Genomic DNA, 23,655 nt, shown 5'->3' on the forward strand with positions numbered 1-23,655 from the left:
GCTCCAGGCTCTGAGCCATCAGCCCAGAGCCTGACGCGGGGCTCGAACTCCCGGACCGCGAGATCGTGACCTGGCTGAAGTCGGACGCCTAACCGACTGCGCCACCCAGGCGCCCCTATATTTTAAATACTACATACGACATATAACAAATGATTCAATATGTCACACATATGTTATATATACAATATTATTAAAGTAATACAAAGAATTGAGGAGAGGATTCATATCAGGATGGACTTGGCATTTATCTCCTGGTTTAACTGCAATTTTGGGAAAGTGATAGTGACCCAGTGTCCATTCAAAATACTTTAAGTGCATATCTTTTTGTGTATTCTGTGGTGCTGTTAATGTCGTTGAAGTTAAGTTATGATAGTGATGCTAATGTTTTATTTAATAGATGTTACAGAAACTGGTGTGTTGAGGCTACATAGGGCAGTGGGTAATAGTGGGAACTCTGGCTTCAAACACACCAGAGTTCAAATCCCAGCTCTGCTGACGTTGGCTGAGTGATTATTCCGCAAGTTTCTTTTAAGCTGTTAGGTTTGTGAGATATGGTGTGTGTCTACTACTATCTTTGTAATTTCTTTAGTGGCAGTAATACCTTGTACACAGGAAAAGCACATACAGAATCTGGCAGCTATCAGCTTCTTCACAGGCACATATAACATCTAGTCTCACTGGCCTTCCGTCTTCTGGTAGTGAATTGAAGCAGTGCATAGAGAGAGGCCACCTAAGGCAAACAGGTCACCCATTCTTCCTTGGTGAATATATTCACACAGAGGGATTCCTGAGCTCAGTTTGTGTAAACCATGAGCAAAGAAGAAAGAGGTTTTGTGGACTGTTTCTCAAGAGAGTTGCATTTGTCTAAATGGTCCCCATCTGGAATAGGTAAAAGAGTCAAGTGACTTGGGAATGTACCAGTCTCTTTAGAAAGGAAGGACATAAGAGATTGAAAGAATGACTGCCCATGCATGGGAAAATAAAGGCAGGTAAAAATCAAGTTATAGAGCAGCTGAGCGAGGAAGACATTTTAGTAAAAAGGGCAAGGGAAATATAACTATTATTATGCTAAAATAATTGAAACCTACAACATTGCTTCATTTATTTGATTTGATTGTGACTCAAGGATGTATGGATGATTAGATAAAGCTGCATCCTAATTTTCTTTCATATGTTTGCAGCTGATGCCATTATTTATTTATTGTTATCTATTTACTGTTACCTTTGACTTTTAGTTTAACGATGATTTATTTATTTACTTGTGCAACTTCATTACAAAAATTAAAGAAATTTTCTCCCACCTTGTCGTCTTATATTGAAGTAAATATAGTTGGAATTAACTAAGAGGCCTCTGAATGATTTGGAAATAATTTTATTACATAGAACTTTCTGTTATAAAGTTATTCATGGTAATACTATTTGGATTGTCTTCCATATGATCTTGGCTGGCTTATTTTAGGGCAATAAACCTGGTGTCACCAGTTTTCGTGGAGCTCGTCATCATGACAGCAATTTATTGAGTCTGAAAAATCCTCAGACCTCAGCTTAGAAATCACTGTGGATTAAAGAAATAGAAAGTAACAGAGTGGAAAGAGTCATACAGAAATGGGTTCAAACATTGGCTCTCCTTATTGGCTGAAGTATCTCAGGGCAAGTGACTTAACCACCTGGAATCTCAGTTTCCTCTTTTTTAAAATGTACATACAGATATCTATTTCACGGGGGTGGAGTATGTGCAGTGCACCATCATACGGTACTCATGTGTGGCACACTGTGTTGAGCTACCGTGTCGTAGGGGGGCGCTACTAAAATACATTTATACGATGACAACAGAATCTACCTTATGGGATTGTCACTAGGTTTAGGTGAGTTAGTGCTCTATTTAAAGTGGTTAGAACAGTGTCTGGGCCGTAGAAAGCACTCAAAAATATTAGTTTGTGCTGTTGATTTTATTATCTTTGCAAGACATTTAACGAAGTACTTGCATTGGAGGATTCATTGCGATGAAATGAAGTAAAGTAAATGTGTTTATAAATTTCTATGTATAGGGAGTGTGGGACGTAAAAGATTGCAATAAACTAAGTTTTAAATGATGAGAAGTTTTTCAGGAGGAGCAAGGGAGGAGAAGGGTTTTCCAGGCAGAGGAGACATGGCAATGCCCAAGGAAAATGGCTAGAAGTTTGGGAGGTTTGAGCTGAGAAAATGCAGACTGTAGGACTCTGTTGTCTGGAGGGAGAAATCTAAATGAGATAACACAGCATTTATAGAGATAGGTTCATTTATTCACCTTCACTCAACAACTGAGTGTCTGGTATTATGCTAGACATTGGGACGCAATCATCAAGATACTCATGGTCTTCCCCAGTGGAGCTTGAAGTCTAACGGACAACATGTACATTGAATAAGGAGTTACAGTGCTGTGCTAGAAGAGATGTGAGAGTGAAAGCAGAGAAGGAAACAAATGGCATCATTTCTATTCGAGAGAAGAGGCAAGAATTCAGGATTCCTGACTTCTGTGTTAATTTTGATAGCATTGAATTATAACATTTTATTTTATTTTTGAAAAATTAAAATATTAAAATAATTTTATTTTTGAGAGAGAGAGAGAGACAGAGTGAGAGTAGGAGAGGAGTAGAGAGAGAGGGAGACACAGACTCTGAAGCAGGCTCCAGGCTCTGAGCTGTCAGCATACGGCCCGATGCAGGGCTCAAACTCCTGAGTCATGAGATCATGACCTGAGCTGAAGTAGGACACTTAACCCACTGAGCCACCCCGGCGCCCCTGAATTATAACATTTTAAAGCAAATTCAGAAAAAATCTTCATATAGTTTGTCTATTTTTAGTAGCTATTTGTTTTTATTAGCTTGCCATTATTTTTTTGATAGAGAGCGCGCATGAGGGGTGGGGACAGAGGAAGAGGGAGAGGGAATCTTAAGCAGGCCCCATGCTCAGCTCTCAAGCTCACGACTGTGAGATCATGAGCTGAGCCGAAATCAAGAGTCAGATGAGCCACCCACTTGCCCCTTAAATTATTATATTATAGTTATATTATTATAATTTAAATTTTATTAGTAATATTTTATTATTGTTTATGAAATAAATTCTTGAGAAAAGATTTTAAGAATATTAAAAATATATGTATATATTTATACTAAGAGTATTGGAATATATATCATATATAATACGTATTTAATCTTCATATCAAAATATTTTGAAAATTCAACAAAGTTAATTCTCATTTGAGATTATGAGATTTAATTTTATATTTCATAGATACTTGAAGATAACTTTTTTGTGGGATAATCTTTCAAGAAGGAAATAACACATCAAAGGAAACCAGCAATCAAAGTTTATGTTAATAACCAACAATGTGAAACACTTCATGTAATGCTTTTTATTCAAAGCACATCTTAACTAAATTCTCATGCTTTTAAATTTAAGCACTTCCATAAGGAGCTTTTGATTACTCTCTTTGTCCTGCAACAGAAAATGTTATCTATCTCACAATTTACTATTTTATTGAAAAATCGTTAGACCCCACAGATTGTTTTCTTTTAAGTAGCAAATATTAATAAAAGGAGCCCTCACTTATTCTTTAAATGTTCTTTTCAGAATAGCTCACTGTCACCAGAAATTTAAGCTTCTGTTTTTGTTTTATGGTGCTAAGCAATACCAAAAAGGTTAAAATATTGCATCCAATCACTTGCCTGGCATTTTATTTACTACCATGATAGGCAAGGTACTGTGTGAAAAGAGGGAGATAAAGATTAGATCTGACCCCATCATAGGTCAGATGGAACATGCCTGTGGCAGCTGTAAGGAACATAGATGGTGTTGAATATGACAAGATTGCTGATTTTTTAAAAACTGAAATTAGTAGTTTATACTAAATAGTATTTACTTCTTCACTGGGAAGAATGGCAGAGCACAAAGGAAAGTGTTATGTTCCTGAAAGCTGTCCATGCATCTGGAAAGATTGGGAGTACCTCTCGGGAGAAGTGATTGCTACACCATGTTATACCTGGTAATGAGATCCATTTATTTCACAACGTTTTTCCTAAGCAATTGTAGTTGATCATTTTGTATTTACTTAATGTGACTGACTTCAGCAACAAAACAAATCAAGGCGGAGTAAATAAGATTTTAGAGGCATTCAGGAGTTGGTGGAGAGTTACTATCTATAGTGGAATCATACCATTATTTTGGGGCATATTTGTTCAACCCAGAAGAAAACTTAAATGTGAAAGTTTGGAAATTTAACTAGTAAAAATATCTCAAGTTTGTAAGAAAGTAATAAATATTCCAAAGAGAAGATCACATTTAATGGAAATGTTTCTTTTTGGAAATAAGCCAAAACAACACCACAAAACAAAACTGAAATAGAGTTTCCTTAAAATGTGGAAACAAATTCCAAGCTCCTGAACAATGTCATGTGTAATGTATTTAAACTGATCGAAATATAGGAGATGGCATTGTGGGCTTTTTTGCTGCCATCAGGACTATATTTGATTTTTCACTCTGGCATCTCTTATCAGATGACCCAAGCACAATTTTTAGGCTGGGTTGTGGTGTCTGAGAGTATATTGAAACAAAGTGATAAATATAGGCTTAACTTGTCAGTGTAATAAATGTTATTGAGCCAACTGGCAATATTTCTAAGGGCCATGGGCTCAGTGAATGTTCTTGAATACAAACCTTACAGTGTTTATACTGCTTGAAAACCACTAATTAGAGCCAAATGTCTTAGAAAGATAACTGGCATTCTTTTTTGATAGTGTTTGTCGACGAGGAATGTTCAATTGCACATATTATCCATGCCCAGCCATGTGCACAATATATGGGGACCGGCATTATCATTCTTTTGATGGACTGGAATATGACTATATCAGTGATTGCCAAGTATTTTTGATAAAGGTATGTCACAACTATGTACTTTTATTTGCACTTGTGTGAAGACTTAATGTGAAAAACAAGTGTGCTGCTACATGCTATATCAAATCCAAATGTCATTTAAAAAACCTACAAAAGTTATAGCAATTTTAAACATTCCCTTGACTCATTCTTAAGGTTTATTCTTTATGGGTGATGGGCTAATTCTTAAACTTTCTGTGCTTCTGTTTTGTCATTTGTAAAATTGTAGCTGTCTCCTGGGGGTAGTTCTTAGGATTAAATAAGATAAATGAATGTAAATCTCTTAGATAATGTTTGATATATAGTAAGTGTTCAATAAATGTCAGCCGTATTTATTTTTATTGGCTTAGTTTGGTGAATACAAATATAAGACATCAAACCAGTATTGAATAATATATATTGTTTATGGTTATAGCAATAAAGAGACATTACTCTTAATTCTAGACATGTTATCTTGATGCTATCCTGCAGTTAACCCTGGGCTTTGTATATCTGATAAAATCCTTAAAATTTCTCATGTTTAGTGCGCTTAGATTTTCTTTATACCTGAATTTTATTTAAACATCACTGATTCCAGAATTAAATTTATAAATCTAAAACGTAAGTTTCAGAAAGAAGCTTTACAAGAATAAAGAAAATAACATCTTTTCTTCCAGCAAGGTAACTTGTGATTATCTTGAATGCATGTTTTTTTTCCCCCGAGTAAGGCTTTTATGTTATTAGAGGTTTGTGTGTGATCTTGTTCTTTTAAGCATATTTCCACAAAGTAGACACATTCCTATTTTATATTAGTTCTATTAAATAGAAAACGAACAGTAAAATTGAAAATGTTCCAAACTTAAACAACTCCTGCTTATGCTTTAAACCATTAAATTTCCCATTTGGGAAATATTCTCAGCCAGCCTCCATTATGAGCAGTTTTAAGTTTCCTAAAGAATAGATCCAAATTTGTCCAGGAAAATTCTAAAGTTGAGAAGATTGGGATCATGCCTTACATTTGTTTTTTCCTCCCCCAAGTCATTTTGCAAAATAATGGGCCTTTGGTGAACTATTACTAACTACTTATTTGAGCTGTATGCTCTGCCTGGCTTTTTCTTAATCTCTCATTTGTCTTCACGGTAGAGAAATCATACTGTTTACTCGTCTTTTTAAAATAATGATTGTGCAGAAAGCATTTCAAGTAGAATATTTGTGTCAACTCTGGTTCCTGGTGAAATGAAAGTATGTCCTTATGTTTGATGCTGAATGACTAGAGCAGCCTTTTTTTTTCTTTTTTTCTTTTTTTTTCCTTTTACTGACACTGCACTATAACAGCATTCCATTTTTCAGGCAAGAGCCATTAAAGTTTGGCTTTTAGACTTTTAAAACCTGATTTCCTATCATCACTTTAATTTGCTACTATATCTTTCTGTTAAAAATCAATACCTCATGTTCAGTTTCAAATTTTAATAAGATGTGTCTGCCTCTATATAAGAAGATATGTCATAGGAGACATGCTTCTAATCTTTTAGTAAGCAATGAAATTTAGGTCCCTAATTTAATATCTGGATTAAGATCTGTCCTTAGGGTTCATGTAGTAAGATTAAGATATGAAGAATATTAAAAGTCTAAATTTCTAAGTTCTAGAATTATATGTGTCTGTTTTTCTGCCAAAGCAGAAGTATACTTTCTTTTTTTTACACCGACAATGTTTTTTTTAAAAAGAAAGTGTTTATAAAGAATAGACTTCAGAATGTGACTTTTACTGTATTTAATTTGGTAATTAAAGAGAAAAAAAACTGGGGCGCCTGGCTGACTCAGTCAGTTAAGCCTCTGACTCTTGATTTTGGCTCAGGTGATGACCTCATGGTTCATGAGTTTGAACCCAGCATTGGAGTCTGCTTGGGATTCCCTCCCTGTCTCCCTATCTCTCTCCCCTCACCCACTCATACTCTCTCTGTCTCTCTCAAAATAAATAAATAAACCCTAAAAAAAAGAATAAAAACTTACTATTAATAACTAATTAGAGTTACACTAGTGAATTATTCACTATATTGTAATGGACATTTTTATAAAAATTAATAAATATCATTGTGATATTTTATCCATAAGATTGGTTGTCATTATTTTTTTCTTTTCTGAAATATATTTTAAAAATTTATTTCTTTATTTTGAGAGAGAGATGGGAGGAGGGGCAGAGAGAGAGAATTCCAAATCCCAAATCCCAAGCAGGCTTCTCTCTGTCAGTGCAGAGCCCAACATGGGGCTTGAACTCACCAACTGTGAGATCATGACCTGAAATGAGATCCAGAGTCAGATGCTTAACTGACAGAGCCACCCAGGCACCCCAGATTGATCTTCATTATTAACCTTAGATATTAAGGTTCAATATTTGCTTTGCATTGTAATAGTTCACCTACTTAGATAAACCACCCTATATATTAAAACCTTCTAAAAATATTCAGTAGCTCTTAATAGCATAAGCTTTCCAGTAATTATCTTTTCTTTCTCTTTTTCTTTCTCTTTCTTTCCTTTTTTCTTCCTTCCTTCCTTCCTTCCTTCCTTCCTTCCTTCCTTCCTTCCTTCCTTCCTTCCTTCCTTTCTTTCTTTCTTTCTTTCTTTCTTTCTTTCTTTCTTTCCTAAATATTTAAATTTACACTCTATGCCTCTATGCTAGGAGCTCTAAGGGTACAATTGTTAAGACATTAGCTTTACCCTCAATTGTTTTATGTTTGGAGAAGTCATTAATAAACAAGAAACTAGAAGGCTGGGATAAATTAAAGCTCTCTTGTTGGAATGTAACTGATTTTGACTGGAGAAACAGCAAGCAGGAAAGTTTCATGGAGGGGGAGGAACTGATACTACATTACAACTCATTTATTTTTCAGGGTATTGTCAGGTAGATTTCCTCAGTAATGAAGCACCTCAGGGTGGTTTTCTTTTCATGGCATTCTGGTTAGGTGCCTGCTATTTCAGGGACCCAACAGTAGGGGGCTCCTGTGGGCAAAACTCCAAGGGAAATCCCATCCCAAGGAAATCTTTGAACAAGACTGTACACCTCACAAAGGCGACAACTGACAGATGGTTTTGCTCCCAGGCAGCAGGAATTCATGGGTGTTCTGATGGCATTTATAAAACTGGGCCAGTGTCTGTGTGACTGCTCGACTCTCTGCTTTCTCAGCCTGCTTGTATAACTTTTTCTGTATCTTTTATTTTTGCATCAGTTCATTGTTTCTGCTTCCTTATATTTTAAGCTTGCTCTTGTCTGTTCAGCCCCACTCTACCTTCTATCCTCTTTCTGTCTGTTTACCCTCAAATCTTAATACAAAAAAACTTTAAAAAATTCCCACCATTTTCTGGTTCAAGTGTGAGAGATAATCTAATAGACTAAAGTAGTCTTTTTTTCATGCTTGCATTAAACTCCGTTGGCACAAGTTGGTACCATGATTGTATCAGGGGTAGCTGGGTGGCCTGGCTGCATCCCAGCCACAGTGTGGAGAGTGGCAAGATCACCCATTCTGAGTCATTCTGTGAAGAAAATGAGTTCTCAAGGAGAAAAATCCAAAGCCGTTAAATGATCTCTAAAGAAGCCAAAGTTACCAGAAGGTTGTTTTAATGCACCAGAAGATTCTCATTTAGAGAAAGAACCAGCGACAAAATTTCTGGATGATGTTAATCCTGTTACCAAAGAAAAAGGTGGCCCCAGGGGCCCAGAACCTAACCAATATGGAAACTGGAAATGAAAAGTACACTGTATTGATTTTTAAGCCATATTTTGTTTGTTCGTTTATTTATTTTAATAATTTATTGTCACATTAGCTAACATATAGTGTATACAGGGTAGTCTTAGCTTCAAGAGTAGATTCCTGTGATTCATTGCTTACATACAACACCCAGTGCTCCTCCCAACAATGCCCTCCTCCATGCCCATCTCCCATTTTCCCACTCCCATCAACCCTCAGTTTGTTCTCTGTATTTAAGAGTCTCTTATAGTTTGTCTCCCTCTCTGTAAATTTTTCCTTCCTTTCCCCTATGGTCTTCTGTTAAGTTTCTCAAATTCCACACATAAGTGAAAACATATGATATCTGTATTTTTCTCACTGGCTTATTTCACTTAGCATAATACTCTCCAGTTCCATCCATGTTATTGCATATGGCAAGATTTCATTCTTTTTCTTCGCCTGGTAGTATCCCATGTTATATATATATATACCACATCTTCTTTATCAATTCATCAGTTAATGGACATTTGGGCTCTTTCCATACTTTGGCTATTGTTGATAGTGCTGCTGTAAACACTGGGGAACATGTGCCCCTGTGAATCAGCACTCCTGTATCCTTTAGATAAATTCCTAGTAGTGCTATTGCTGGGTTGTAAGGTAATTAAATTTTAAATTTTTTGAGGAAATGCCACACTGTTTTCCAGAATGTAGACCATATATTATTAACTTCATAGCATGTTTCATGACAGCTGTCAAATATATAGGTAAAATTTGGTAGCATGAAAGACCATTTATGGTCTTTATATCCACCACTAATTAATGAAAAAGCCTGAAGACTTCCAAAAGATGATGTAGCAGCAATGGAAACGCATCATTCAAATCTCCTCTTATGGGAAGCAGAATTGACTGAGAACCCTGGCTGCTGCCCCATGGGATCCACCACTGTGTTCCTGCTGAAGTCACACTTCCCTCAAGCTGTTCCCAGCCAATGAATGAGTATGGTGGGGTTACAGTAAATGAGTATGCTTGCCCACTCCCATGATGTGTGACATCGGCTCAAAGACTCCCTATTAGCCAGCCCAGAATTTTTTTGGTAGTGTGCTGCTGTCTGAGACTCTTCCTACCCAATCTTCCTTTTCTCTCTCCTTCAATTCCTTTTCTTTCCTTTTCTCTCTCCTTCACAGGTGTCAGACTCTGCCTACTTTTCCTCTTTATAATTCAAAATGTCTTCCCAATAAATCTCTTCCACATTAAAAAAAAAACAAAAAACAAAAAAACAAAAACAAAACCAAAAAACTCTGTTGGCCCATTGGTGAATGTACTGCTTTGGATCCAAACTGCTGTGGGACAGAAAACATGGCTGCTAAGTTTGCTATATCAGAAGAAACTTTGTGTTGGATTGTTTTCCTTAAAAGGGGTAGGGGCTAAGACAGGTGTTTAGATTGACTGACATGTGGAGTAAAATAATATTCTACTTTGAGAGGTGCTGACATTTTGTTTTGGAATCAGTTGGGAGAATATTTTCTATAAATGTTTGTAGTACTTCAGAATAAAAGATTTGAGGAATCCATGTGGCACACTGGTGTTGACCTTGTCCCTCTGGCTTTATAATCATTACTTACTATGTTGCTTAGCAACTCTATAGCATTATCTCCAAATCTAATATTAACTTGAAATACATTAGAAATGAAAATTATAGAAACATGACTCTTAGGAATTGATATTGTCTCAAGTTACTGTCAGCAATAACATGATATTACAAAACAGACCATACAATATAGAATATTTCATGGAAATTCTGAGTTTAATATAAAGAATAATCTAACATTGAGGAACTTTCATTAATAATAATAGAAAGGTAATGGCAATAGAAAGCCTTTCAGCTGGCTTTTCACATCCCATAACCTAAATAACTTTTCTCAAGAGGACGAGCGAAACGAAATCCTGAATTACATATTTTTTTCTTATTTGAAAATCATTCATTAAGGCAGAAAATGTGGCATGATTTTTTTGAGTACAATGCCATAATCATCCTAATGACCTTTATTATTCTCCTTTTCAAAATGTAAGCAATGCTTTGCAAAAGGATTGTTTAAGAAGAAGCAAAAGCTCTCAGTTCCTATGAAGGAAGGAAGGAAAAATGGGTCACAGAGGGACACATTAATTACTTTTTCAACACTATTCATTGAAAACCTATCCTCTTGGCACTAGGCTATAGTAATTACATATAAGACAGAAAGAATTTGGCCAAGCCAAAAGAAATATTGAGCTGGCATTCATATTGCTGGTGATATGAAACACTGAGTGTAGAGAATTTATAAGACCTATATGATTTCCAGGTATTTAAAGACTTTTTCACTTTGAAAATAAACACTGACCCATATGTCTAAAAATGAAAAGAATTCAGGAAATGTGTGCAGGCCTTTGAAAATTGAATACAGAGCTCAAAGAGAAATGCCACATTTTTTTTCTGGTGAAATTCCCACCTTTTACAAGTTAGTGAGAACACTCTTAGAGCAGTGTAGCTTTTAACTTTTGGAGGGATAAGGACTTTAAAATTTGATGAAAACCATGGACTTTCTTCTTAGAAAAATATAGGTAATCAAAAACAACATTTTACAATGAATTTCTAGGGTCTGTAGAGCTATACAAGCCCATCCAGGAAACATACCAAACAAGAAACCCTGATTCTAGAGAATGTGTTCTTAGTGGATACAGTTGGGAGTGGCTGAAGGAAGGAGGAGGTGAGATGGAGGTGAGGAAGTTCAGAGTGTATGGGCTAAATACCATTCTCCAAAACTAAGGACTCCCTACAATTTACAGTTGATTTTTCTGCTCAGTCATTGCTAGACCATTCCTAATTTCTCTATAAAAGTAGCATTTTAAAAATTAGGATTTTGAGCTGTCTCTGCTTTTATTCAGCCAAGTGACCTTGGACAATCCATTAACCCTTTTTAACTTCACTTTCTAATCTGTAAAGTGGAGATAATTTAAAAATTATCTTAAGAATTAAACATCAAAGAAATAATTAAATATAACATGTGTAATGTTCAAAGGAAGCCCTCAAATGATACACATTATTGTATTTACTAACAGTACCAAAGTTTTGTATCTATTTCCATTTTAACCTGTAGGCAAATTATTTAGCCAGAAAAGTTTTTAAAAATATAACAAAAGATGTTGCCTCAAATGAAAACATTTCTTTTAAAATTTCTCTGACATGTCTTAGGTATATATTAAAAGGAAACTGTTATGCTAAGTGAAATAAGTCATACAGAGAAAGACAGATACCATATGTTTTCACTCTTATGTGGATCCCGAGAAACTTAACAGAAGACCGTGGGGGAGGGGAAGAAAAAAAAAAGAGGGAGAGAGCCAAACCATAAGAGACTCTTAAAAACTGAGAATAAACTGAGGGTTGATGGGGGGTAGGAGGGACGGGAGGTGGGTGATGGGCATTGAGGAGGGCACCTGTTGGGATGAGCACTGGGTGTTGTATGGAAACCAATTTGACAATAAATTTCATATTTAAAAACAAAGAAAAAAAGAAAAAAAAGAAACAGAAACTGGTTGATAAATTTGATCTATAATAGTAAAATAGAAAAAAAAATTTTGCCAAAACAAAACTTTAATGGAAGATAGTAGAGATAAATGTTTAAAGATTGAGCTATCTTGGTTTATTTGCATAAACTTTTTTACATTATTAGATCAAAATGATTTTTATCTTAGAAATAAGATGTATTTTGATTTCAGTACAATCCATTGTTAATCTTGGTCTTTAAAAATTTTTAATAAAAGATAACCAAAAATTATATATAGTATATACTCATATTAATGCATTATTTTTAACCTTTCAGAGTGCAGATGATTCAGATATATCTGTCATTGCCCAGAACAAGAAATGCTTTGACAACGATATTGTTTGTTCTAAAAGTGTTTTGATTTCAGTTGGGGACACTGAAATTTATCTGAATGACGCTCCTTACAAAGAGGTTAGTAAATTATTTCTTTTAGGATCATTTTAACTTGTCCCGAGAATACTGAAAACAAAATAGAAACGATTTGGGGTACTTTTCTCTGTAAGTGATTACTCGATTTCAATTTTCTTTTCTTTGTTGTTATGTGACTTCAGTAAATCATACTTGTCTTTTTCATTTACACTCCACTTCTCTATATTCCAATTCTTTCCTCTTTTCTTCATCTCCATGGTGACGATTCTGGCCCCAGCAACCATCACCAATTATCTGGAGTACTACAACCCTCCACAATAGACTCTCGGCTTCCTGTCTTAGTTTTTCTCTTATCCTGCCACACTGCAGCCAGAGTGGCTTCTTTCTAAAATGGGAATCTAATCTCCTGTCACTGTAGAGCCTCACAACTTTCAAATGACTTCCCATTCCCTTATACGATCTCACCAATCTGACCATGGTCAGTCACCTCTCCTGCCTCATGTCTCATCACTTTCTGCTTCGAGCTCATATTCCAGAAGTTGGAGCTCTTATTAGTTCTTAAATGATCAATTCTTTCTCTCACCTCTGGTTCTTCATGAAAGTCATTGCTCCCACCTGGATCAGCCTTTTCTTTCACTTACTCTTCTATGGTAGGTCTCATCTTAACTCCTTCAGGGAGTTCTTCTTCATACCTTCAAGCACTTTGTTGGGACACAAGTCACACTTTAGTGAAATTATTTGTGTGGTTGTCTGTCTTTTCCATTTGTCTACGAGTTCTGTGAGAAGTAGGGGCCATGGTTTCCCTTATTCCGGTATTCTTGGAGCCTGCCCAATTTGAAAGAATGAATACATTTCATTCATTCATTCATACATTTTACTATATACCAAAATATGTATTAATTATTGGGACTAGAACAGTGAAAAGACACTGTGCTTGCCTTTAAAGAATTATACTCAGGCAAGGGAGACATTCACGTAAACAAGAATGTTCAGTGTAATGTGCAAGAGTGTATAGGACAGTCTGGGAATCCCTGAGAAGAAGCCAACCTTGGATGTTTAGGGTAGTTGTTAAGAGTGTGGACTTTGGAGTCAGTCAGTAGTGATTTAGAATCCCTGTTTTTTTTCACTTGCTAGTTGTGTCACTTTGACCAAGCTTACTTAACCTCTTCAAGCTGCAGCTATCTCAATTGTAAATTTGGGATGATTAGAGAATCTACCTCTTAAGTTCATACAAGGATTAAATGAGATAATGGATTTCAAGAAATGGCTTTCCTCTTCTCCTTCACCCTCCTTATTGTTGAGAGCTCAGAAGATATGCTTTGGATGAAATGATTTGAACTGAGTCTTAAAGGATGAGTAGGTATTAGGCAGGTGAAAAGGGAGAATAGAAAGGCAGTCAATACAGAAGAATGGTCATGTTGAAAGGAACAGAGTTGAAAGATACAATGATTTGTTTGGAGAATTGTGAGTGGTTTAGTTTGGTTGAAGTATACAGGGATAGTGGAGGGACAGTATGGCAAAGAGATTCAGGGAGGAGTCTCCAGGCTGACTTTAAAGCAGGGGACATGGGAACAAGGGCAGTAGATAGGAGGCTTGTTCCAAACCACAGAGGCTCTTAAATGGTGTAAGATATTTGAAATTGTTTTACAAGTAAGAAATTTTGGCATTGAGAAAGGACATGATCTGACATATGACTTTTTTTTTAAGTGTATTTATTTATTTTGAGAGAGGCAGAGAGAGAGAGAGAGAAAGAGAGAGAGAGAGAGTAGGGGAGGAGCAGAGAGAGAGAGAGAGAGAGAGAGAGAGAGAGAGAATGAGAATCCCAAGCAGGCTCTGTGCTGTCAGCACAGAGCCCAACAAAGGGCTTAAACTCAAGAACCATAAGATCATGACCTGAGCTGAAACCAAGAATCTAGTGTTTAACTGACTGAACCACCTAGGCACCCCTGATATATGGCCTTTTAAAAAGTGGCCTCTCTGAGATTTTAGAACAGAGTTTCTCAAAGTTTGGTCTGTAAATATGCATTAAAATCACCTGGAATATCTATTATAAAAGCTGGTTTCTGGTCCCCACCTTAGTAATTAGAAAGGCTGAGGTTGAAGATGAAAATCAATTATTTTTAATAGTACCCCCAATTCTTCTTGACACTAAAGTTTGAGAACAAGTACTTTAGATCATAGTTTATACTTCAATCAGAAATGTTGAGACCAACCAGGCAGCAATCAAGCTTTTGGCAAAACAAACAGAGTCTCTATATCATGTTGTTATATTTTGGACATAATTGCTGCAGTTTGGTATAGCTATCAGCTGGTTATCCATTTATAGGTAAAGGTTCTAAGAACAAAAATTGTTTTTTTTTAAAGAAAAAACTGAAGAGAAAATAGTAACTGTTCTTGTAGGGACAGTTTGACACATTTTTGAAGCGGTAATTACAGTTCAGTATAGCTTTCAACTTCCAGTGCTCACCTGTATGCATCTCCATATGAGGTGTGAATTATGAAGTAAGATAAAGGAACGTCATAAAAATGGTTTCCCCCACTAACAAATCCCCCATTAACATTTTTTCCTGAGCATTAGAAGTAAAAATAAGTACCATTATTTTATGGCAGATGGATTGCTCATCTAGGTGAAGGAAAAAAAACTGTTGCTCTTTCAATAAATGCCCAATTTTGTTTTGTCAAATATATAAGATATAACTGTTTTATAAATGTATTTAAGCTGCCCTTTAAATGTGTTAATTCTCCACATTTATAACTTATCTTTCTAAAATCACTAGAATTTGTTGAAAATGCTATAATTCTCATCTAAAGTGGACGTTTCTATTTTGGGTAATTCATAACACCCTCCCTCTTCCAATGAGCAATATCCTCGCTTCCTAATCTGAACAGAAAGGAGTACAGTATCTCCTTTAGACCAAAGAGAACTGTGTTTCTTGTGGTAAAGCATCCTGTTTAGTAAAAATGAAGGATTTTTTTTTTTTTAGCTCTACAGGCAAATAGAAAAGTTATCTTTCACATCAGAAAACTGATGCAAAACCAACCTGAAGGAAGTCTAATAATAAGCTGTCTTACCCAAAAATTATTTTTATGTTCTGAAGATTTGTCAACCAGTTCAAGGGAACTTTAATAGGAAAACACACAAAAAAAGTGTTTTACGGATTGAAAAGAGCTATTAGCCACAAATATTGCACTTACTTGCTTTAATTGCTGCTGATCAGGCTGGAAGATGAGACCTGTGAACAGGCCAGTGCAAGAAGGTTTTAAAAATATATAAATCACACATTGATCTGGTACATCTTCCAAGGAGCTAACATTCAGGTGAGGGAGAAGACAGATAGCAAAGCCAAAGACAAAGCATATAATAGAAGGGTACTGAAAATGTAATCACAACAATAAAAATAGGTTCTGTGGCAGAGAGTGACTCGGGGGCAGGACAGGCTGCACATATTATGGGCTTCTTTAGAAGTGAAAATGTGATGCGCCTTGTTCAAAACAGGAAGTTTTCCCTCTCCCTTTGTTTCGCACTCTCTCTTGACCTGTCATGTTTTTTTTCCCCCTTTATTTTTAAGGCCTTGGTCACTCAGAGACAAGGATACTCCCAGGTTGAGTGCAGACGCTCACAGGCACCCAGGGCCCTGCCCCAGAACTTCAACTTGGCCCTTGGAGTAGAAGGAAGGAGGTTAGGTAGAGTCCATTAGCCATATATGTGGTTACACAATATATATACTATTGTATATAATATACTGAGTACTTTTAAGTTTGACCTTGGTCTAGATGACTGAAAACTCTTTGTAGAGATGACTAAGTTTACTTAATTTGCCCTAAGGGATGTTTCCAAAATGTCATCTATAGTATAGTATTTCCAAACTATGCATTTGTTATTTTTTGGGGGAGAAAAATAATCAAAGAATTCCATATCCACTTCACAATTTTTATTTTGCTTCTGACTAAATTTGCTTTACTTACTTTGATTTAACCATGTATTATTAAAGTTATTATATGAGTTAACTGGAATGTCAGATTTAATGTAAATTTTATAGGGTATAGCACCTGCTCCTAAGGAAAAGTTGCATATTTGTACTTTAGGCTAAAGGTACTCTAAATTTTCCCAATGGGTTCCATCTCTAGTTTCTCTCTAATGTTATTATTTATAGCACACAAGTTATTTTCTTTTAATAGAAACACGGTCTGTCACTTTCCTATTCGGAAACTTTTATTGAATGCATTTTGCACAAAGAATAGCAACCCTTGACTCTACGGATAACTTGGCTGCAAAAGGGCCTCAGACTATGCTTGTTATGGAATCCATGCTCTAGACTTTTGGTGCTCTCCTCAGTCCTGAACAAATCTTGAACTTTCTTACCCCAAGTCTCTATTCAAGTGATTACTTTTGCTCGGAATGATTTCTTCTCCATTCTCATTTCCAGCTCTGTGTACCTTCCTATGTAGGGCTTCTTGCAAATCCATTCATATCCCACTCCTTGCAAGAAAGCTTTCTAAGTCCCTTAATGGAAATTCACCTCCCCTTTCTCTCTCTCTCTAGATATGAATATAGATGGATAGATAGATATAGATAGATCTTTCTATATATTGATACATATGTCTATCTATAGATATATCTGTCTATAAATCTATCTGTACATATGTTTTATATATAGAGAGAGTATACACACACTTTGTGTTTTTGTTTTTGAATTCTGCAAGTAACATCATACATTTTTAGTACTCAATCATATTTATTCATCATTAGCAAAGAATTTCTGAGTCAGAAGATATATCCCCTTAATGTACTCTATGTCTGTGCCTTTGTTTATATTCTTTTCTATCACAGAAATATCTTCTCGCCTTCGCTTGTTTATCCATGTTAAGCCCCTCTATCGTCTTGTGTCTCATTACCAATTTATGTATTTCCTGTTTTATGCATTTGTTTTGTGTTTTACTGCAGAATTCAGACAAGACGGGCCAAGCAAAAATACTAGTACCTAGACACTTATTGGTGGATATTAACTTAATTAATGTTTACATTTTGGTTAGGGAACAAGGAATTCATTTTTTTTTTTCTTTCTTTTCCCTTTTTAAAGAAACGATCAGGTTTTTTTCTGGAAAATAACCCTACATACCAGCTTTGGAAGGCAGGGTACTACATAGTAGTATACTTTCCAGAGAATGATATCACTCTTCTTTGGGATAAAAAGACAACCATACATATCAAAGTTGGACCCCAGTGGAAGGTAGGTCAACCTGTTTGGTAGATCAATCCAAATGAAATGTGAGAAATGAAATTACATATACCTTTCAATGTTTTAAGAAAATAAAATAATTGATATTTTCTTTAGGAAACAAGTTGTATGTTCAGAATTACTAACTTGTAACCCAGTGAAGAAAAACTGTACCAACTGGAGTACAGTGCTGTGTGCAGTTCTTTTTAATTTTAACCTTAGAGTAACAGTTTTCCAAAGTTACTTAGGTCAGTTTCTTTCTTTCCATCCCTTTTGGAGTGGTTATATGATGTGTTTGCAATGTAGTTAGATTCATTTTATTACATTCTGCATTCCATCTTTTCCTCCACATTCTGGGTTTGGTTTTTTTTTTTTGGAAATTTATTTTAAAAATATTATGGTCTAGAGTTCTATGGGCTTTAACAAATGCATGGCAGTGTGTATCTATCACCAGAGTTGTATACAGAACAGACCTATCAACTCCCAAATCTATTCCATTATTTGCCCCATTATTGTTAACTCTTGTTGATCTATTTTTCATGTCTACAGTTTTCTCTTTATGCGACCTGTTGGGTCTGGCTCCTTTGACTTGGCAAAATATGTTTAAGATTCATCTATACTGTTAAATGAATTAATAGTTTGTTCCTTTATACTGTTGAGTAGTATTCCATTGTATGGATGTACTAGTTTGTTTTATTCATTCATGGTTGAAGATCCAATCTGCGCTGTTTAGAATTTTTGCCAATTTATATTCTAAATTGTATTAATATTGTTTTCTGTTAAATGATTTATAAGTATTATTAAATATGTCTATTATTTTAAATATTTTCAATCCTATTAAATATTTTAAACTCATATATTAAAGTTGTTTTTGAAACACTGATACATTTTTAGAAATCCAGTTTATCTGAAATTGAAATTGAGACTCATGGATCTAATCTGTGGCAAGTTAGGGAAAAACTGGGATAGTAACAATGTATTCTTATAAAATTATGGAAAGGATACATATGTTTTAAGATTTTAATATGTTGTAAGTTGAAGATATGATTGTGTATTGTCAAGCCATTTTCTTTCAACCTCAAGTGAGATAAAGCCCATAAATCTGTTACTAGGTGTTTGCTGGCTTCTTGCATTTCTTTGATGAAGATGAAATAATTTAGTCATCGCCATGCTTTCTTCAACCATATTCCTCTGCCACTTTAATTATGTATCCTCTCTTCCCTACTTTTGGAAGTGAATTAACCAATTATTCTTCTACATCTCCCCCTTCGCTGCTGCCTCACATTGTTGGGTGGCCAATGGTGGAAGTGGCCATTGTCTTTGGATAGTTATTGTGGCTTCTGAGAGCTGAGGCACCATGGTAAGCAATGGTCATGACAGGTGCAATCCCAAGGTTATTGTCATCTTTGCTGGAGACATGGGCAGCCTTCTTCATCATCTACTAAGGGCTGCATTCCATTCACCAATACATGAAGAGAACATTCAGTTTCAATGTTTTAAGGAGGATTTCCATTGTTTTAGGAAGATCATTCTTCTCTGTACTTTTGATTTATCTCCCTCTTCTAAGTAAAGTGTTTCACATTTTTTTTGAGAAAATGCAGTGAGTAATGTTGATGTGAATAATTCATATGGCACTTTCCGTAACCATTTCATAACCTATAACAACCTTTACGAATATGAAGTAAAATGTGGTTTTTATTTATTGTGTCTCATGGTGGCATGATACATGGATATTAAAGTTAACTTTTTTCTTTAGACGTTATGTTTTGAAAGTTTTGGCTTTTCAAAGAATGATCTAATGAACAATGTATTATTTTTATTGTTTCAACATTTACAGTGTTACAAAATCTTAAGCTTATCAGGTGGGACTTTCATATTAAAAATTTGTATGTATATGAATATATACAAAATACATATGCATATACACATATATTGTAGTGTCTATATTATACTTTTCCAAGTTACTTACATTATTGTATCAATGCTAAGACAATGGTAAGAGTGGGTAGATAAAATTTGGGGGATGGTAAAACGTTATAAGAATTTTAAAATAAATACAATTAAGTAAATATGAAATTACACCATCTTGAAACATATTTATATGTGTGGAAATTCTTAAAATGTCAATTTTAAATCTTTAAAAATTTTTAGTGACTGAGCCTTTAAATGTTGAAGTGAATATAGAATATTTCATATTTCATGATAATTTTCTTTCACTTTAGAACAAACTATCAGGATTATGTGGAAACTTCGACAAATGTACTTCAAATGATATGACCACATCCAATAACTTAGAAGTGAGAAATGCCCAGGTATTTGGAGATAGTTGGGCATTGGGGCAGGTAAGTAGAATATATGTATTACAGAACTTAAAAAATATTTTGGTATATTTATCATTTTATTCTCATAGGAATATTTATTTAGATAATACTATTTTATGTCATAGCTGACAACTTACTTTCACATTTACTTTCTCATGTAATTCTTGTGACAGTCTTGTAATGTTAAGGGCATTGCCTCTATATTATAGATGAAGAAATTGAAGCTCAGGAAAGTTAAATGACCTGACTAATATATGCTCAGAAAGAAGCAGAGGTGACATTCAAATTCACGTCTTTTAATCTTATACTTTTCCTTCCATAAAGCAAAATGCTTTATCAAGGTATTTATATTTCTAATAATGTAACTTTTGTCAACTCAAAGCAATGGATAAATGAAGGCAGAATTTCTTACCATTTGTTCTCCAGACATGGCTGTGTGTGGGGTGGGAATGGGTAGGGAGTGGATTTGTGGTCAACTACATTTGGGAGCAATTTGAATAAATTAAGTTAGACATATTTCTTTTTTGAAGGATTTCTTGAAGAAGATATGTCTTAAGTTAGACATATTCCTTTTTTGAAGGATGTCCTTCTAAGGGAGGGATGAATTTGAAGCATTTTCCAACTTATTGACACAGAACCTATGTTTTTATGTATTAGTTCTGAAGGAAATAGTGTCTTATGGGTCACACTTTGAGAAATGCTGAATTAACTCCGAAAACAGAGTCAAATTGAAAATTGGTGTCATTCTTTTCTTCTACTTTCTCTTTTTAGCCTATTTTTCTTTCTGGCTAAGAGCGGTATCCACAACTACAGTTTTCTGATTGGTTACTATTTGATTAATTGCTTTACCACTTTACCCAATTTACCTAATATATCTAAATTTCTTTAAAAACATAAGAGGGGCCTCAGATAAAACATTCACCTAATTCAGTAAAATTTAAGCAGCATATTTCATTGTGGTCTAAGCTGAAAAGTACAAGCCTTTTATTTAATATATGAACTTCCTACTCTATGGAGAGATACCAAATCCTTTTTATTATGGCTCTCATATATCTTGTGGCATTTAGAAGTTTTTGAAGGAAATACCTTACATTTGTTCTTTCAAAATGAATTAAGGTATAAACAATTTATAATAATACCTAAATATTTGGATCAAAGAATTTTAGACTCACTATAATGTATATTCTTATTCATACCTAATCCAAAAATAAAAATAAGAAAAAGTTTTTTCATTTGGTAAGTTCTATTTAGCACTTCATATTTTCCAGATTCTTTGAACCCATAAAATGATTAAAACAAAGCCTCTGTCATTAGAAATTTCGAGTCTAGTTTGGTAGTTGAGGTAGAAAAATTAACAATGAACATATGAGATAGGTAGGTGCTTTGATAGAGGTGAATGGCTTGGACTTCATTATGGTCAAAGGAAAGTTCCTGAAGAAGGTGGCATTGGGCTGAATCCTGCAAGCCTTATGGTAGCTACAAAAGTGAAGGTGATGGGTAACAGCATAGCAGGAAAGGAGAGAGCAGCCCATTAAAAGGTGTCAGGAACACTGGTGCCTAATTGGATTTCAAGAGGTTGTGTATGGCAGTTCTGGAGGGTCTGAAGTAGGCAATGGCTAGGATGCAGAGTATAGAGTGGCAAGATAGTCCTAGGATCTACCTAAAACTAGTTGGGAGGTTCTTTAATCCAGCTAGTTGTGTTAAGTCAGAGAAGATTTAGAAAACGACACAAACCTATGAGGCATTAAAGATTAAAATCATTAGCATCTGCTAAAAGATTGTATTTAGGAATGATGAATCTGGAGGATTCAAGGAAGTCTTCTATCTTGCTGGCTTACTGGGTGGATGCTGGCACTCTTCACTGAGGAGAGTAGATGGTGGAGAACAGTGGGTACAGGACAGAGGTGCAAAGGTAAGTATAGGTTAGGATGCACTAAAGAGAAGCAATAGAGAAATTTATGTGGAGATTTCCAGTTTTGAGATTCAAGAAAGAGATTTGGGTGGAAATACAGATTTGACACTTACTAGAGTATACAGGTTGTTGAAGCCATGAGAAGTGTATAGAGTGGGGAAAACCAGGTTTGAGGATCAAGCTTTGTATAGACGGAAGGGGTAGAAGAATGGGGGGTAGCAGCCAATGAATTAGGAGGAAACCCAGAAGAAAATGGTGTCACAAGGAACAAATGAGGAGAAATGTTTAAAAAGGGTGAAGTAATATACAGAGTCAGAGGTAGCAAAAGGTTAAGTGAGATGAACACCAAAACATGGCCATTATATTTAGGCAACTCTCATGAAGAGACAATTGATGACATTTCCAAGGTGGTTTCAGGGAGGTGGATTAGAAGAGGCAGAGAACATTTCTGAGTATGTGGGAGGTGAGCCTGTAGACACTTGTGCCTGTACAACTTCTCAGAGAACGGCTGTGACAGAAATGAGACAGCTGAAACTGGAAAAAGAAAGAGAATCATTTGCTCATGCAGTTTTTTAATGACCACATTTGAAACAAATTCAAAAACTGTTTACTCTCTAATATCGCCATAATTTTAACAGTATGCTTAGTTGTTTTAAAAAAAATAATATACACTATTAACATTGAGTTGGCTGACTACAGATGCTTTAGGTAAAACCTGTCTAAAAGAATGAGAATACAGTAGATGTGATTGTAGTGGATGGAGTCAGAATGGTTTACTCTGGTTTCGGCTTCAGAAGTCCCCCCTGGGAAACTTTCTCTTCTCCCTTTTTTTTTCTTCAACAGTGTGAAACCCCAAGTGAGTTATTTAAACCCTGTGAGGCACATCAAAACAAATTTCCTTATGCCAAGAAAGAATGCTCCATTTTGTACAGCGATGTTTTTGCTCCGTGTCGCAATGTGGTAACTAAATACTTTACTAAACTTTCACATTTAAACGGGTACTGCCATATCTATGCTATTTGAGATGAATGGGACAAGCAAGTTAGCTAACTATTGGCTCTTCAGGTGTACTACCTAACCATTGTTAAGAAGACAGATTTGGTAGTTTGTTTTTCTGTAGAAGAGATGTATCCAGTTGACTTACTTTCCTTCTCAATCCGTCTTATGTAACAGCATACATTTATACGTAATATTTGTAGCACTCTGTTCTAGTTTATAGAACATTTTGACATATATCCTCAAAGTCAGGAATGATACATCAAAGCCATAAATGTTTTTCTTCAGTGCATTGCTTCATTTCATGGGTGTTCTTCTCCTCAATCCAATGTATTGTTTAAAAGTATTAGTAGTGGCACATTTTAAAATGGTCTTAAAAGCATACCAAGATGGAGTGTGATTTATTCAGAAATTTAAATTTCTTTTTTTTTAAGTTTATTTATTTTGAGAGAGCGAGAGAGCGAGCATGTGCATGCATGTGTATGCACGCACAAGCAGAGAGAAGAGACAGAATCCCAGACAGGCTCCATGCCATCAGTGGACAGCCAATGTGGGGCTCAAACTCACGAACTGTGAGACCATGACCTGAGCTGAGATCAAGAGTCAGATGCTTAACTGACTCAGGCACCCCAGAAATTTAAATTT

General features: G+C 35.3%; 1 protein-coding gene across 1 annotated transcript in view; it reads left to right on the top strand.

The window, feature by feature from the left end:
• The window catches only part of OTOGL (otogelin like), a 140,667-nt gene that overhangs the window by 52,868 nt on the left and 64,144 nt on the right, over nucleotides 1-23,655 (top strand). The window contains exons 24-29 of the mRNA XM_045464048.1: nucleotides 3,917-4,024; nucleotides 4,776-4,914; nucleotides 12,470-12,604; nucleotides 17,644-17,793; nucleotides 20,004-20,123; nucleotides 22,858-22,974. Coding sequence (XP_045320004.1) covers nucleotides 3,917-4,024; nucleotides 4,776-4,914; nucleotides 12,470-12,604; nucleotides 17,644-17,793; nucleotides 20,004-20,123; nucleotides 22,858-22,974 — 769 coding nt within the window. The remainder of the gene's footprint in view (nucleotides 1-3,916; nucleotides 4,025-4,775; nucleotides 4,915-12,469; nucleotides 12,605-17,643; nucleotides 17,794-20,003; nucleotides 20,124-22,857; nucleotides 22,975-23,655) is intronic.

This window comes from Leopardus geoffroyi, chromosome B4, assembly GCF_018350155.1.
Source record: "Leopardus geoffroyi isolate Oge1 chromosome B4, O.geoffroyi_Oge1_pat1.0, whole genome shotgun sequence".
Lineage (NCBI taxonomy): Eukaryota > Metazoa > Chordata > Mammalia > Carnivora > Felidae > Leopardus > Leopardus geoffroyi.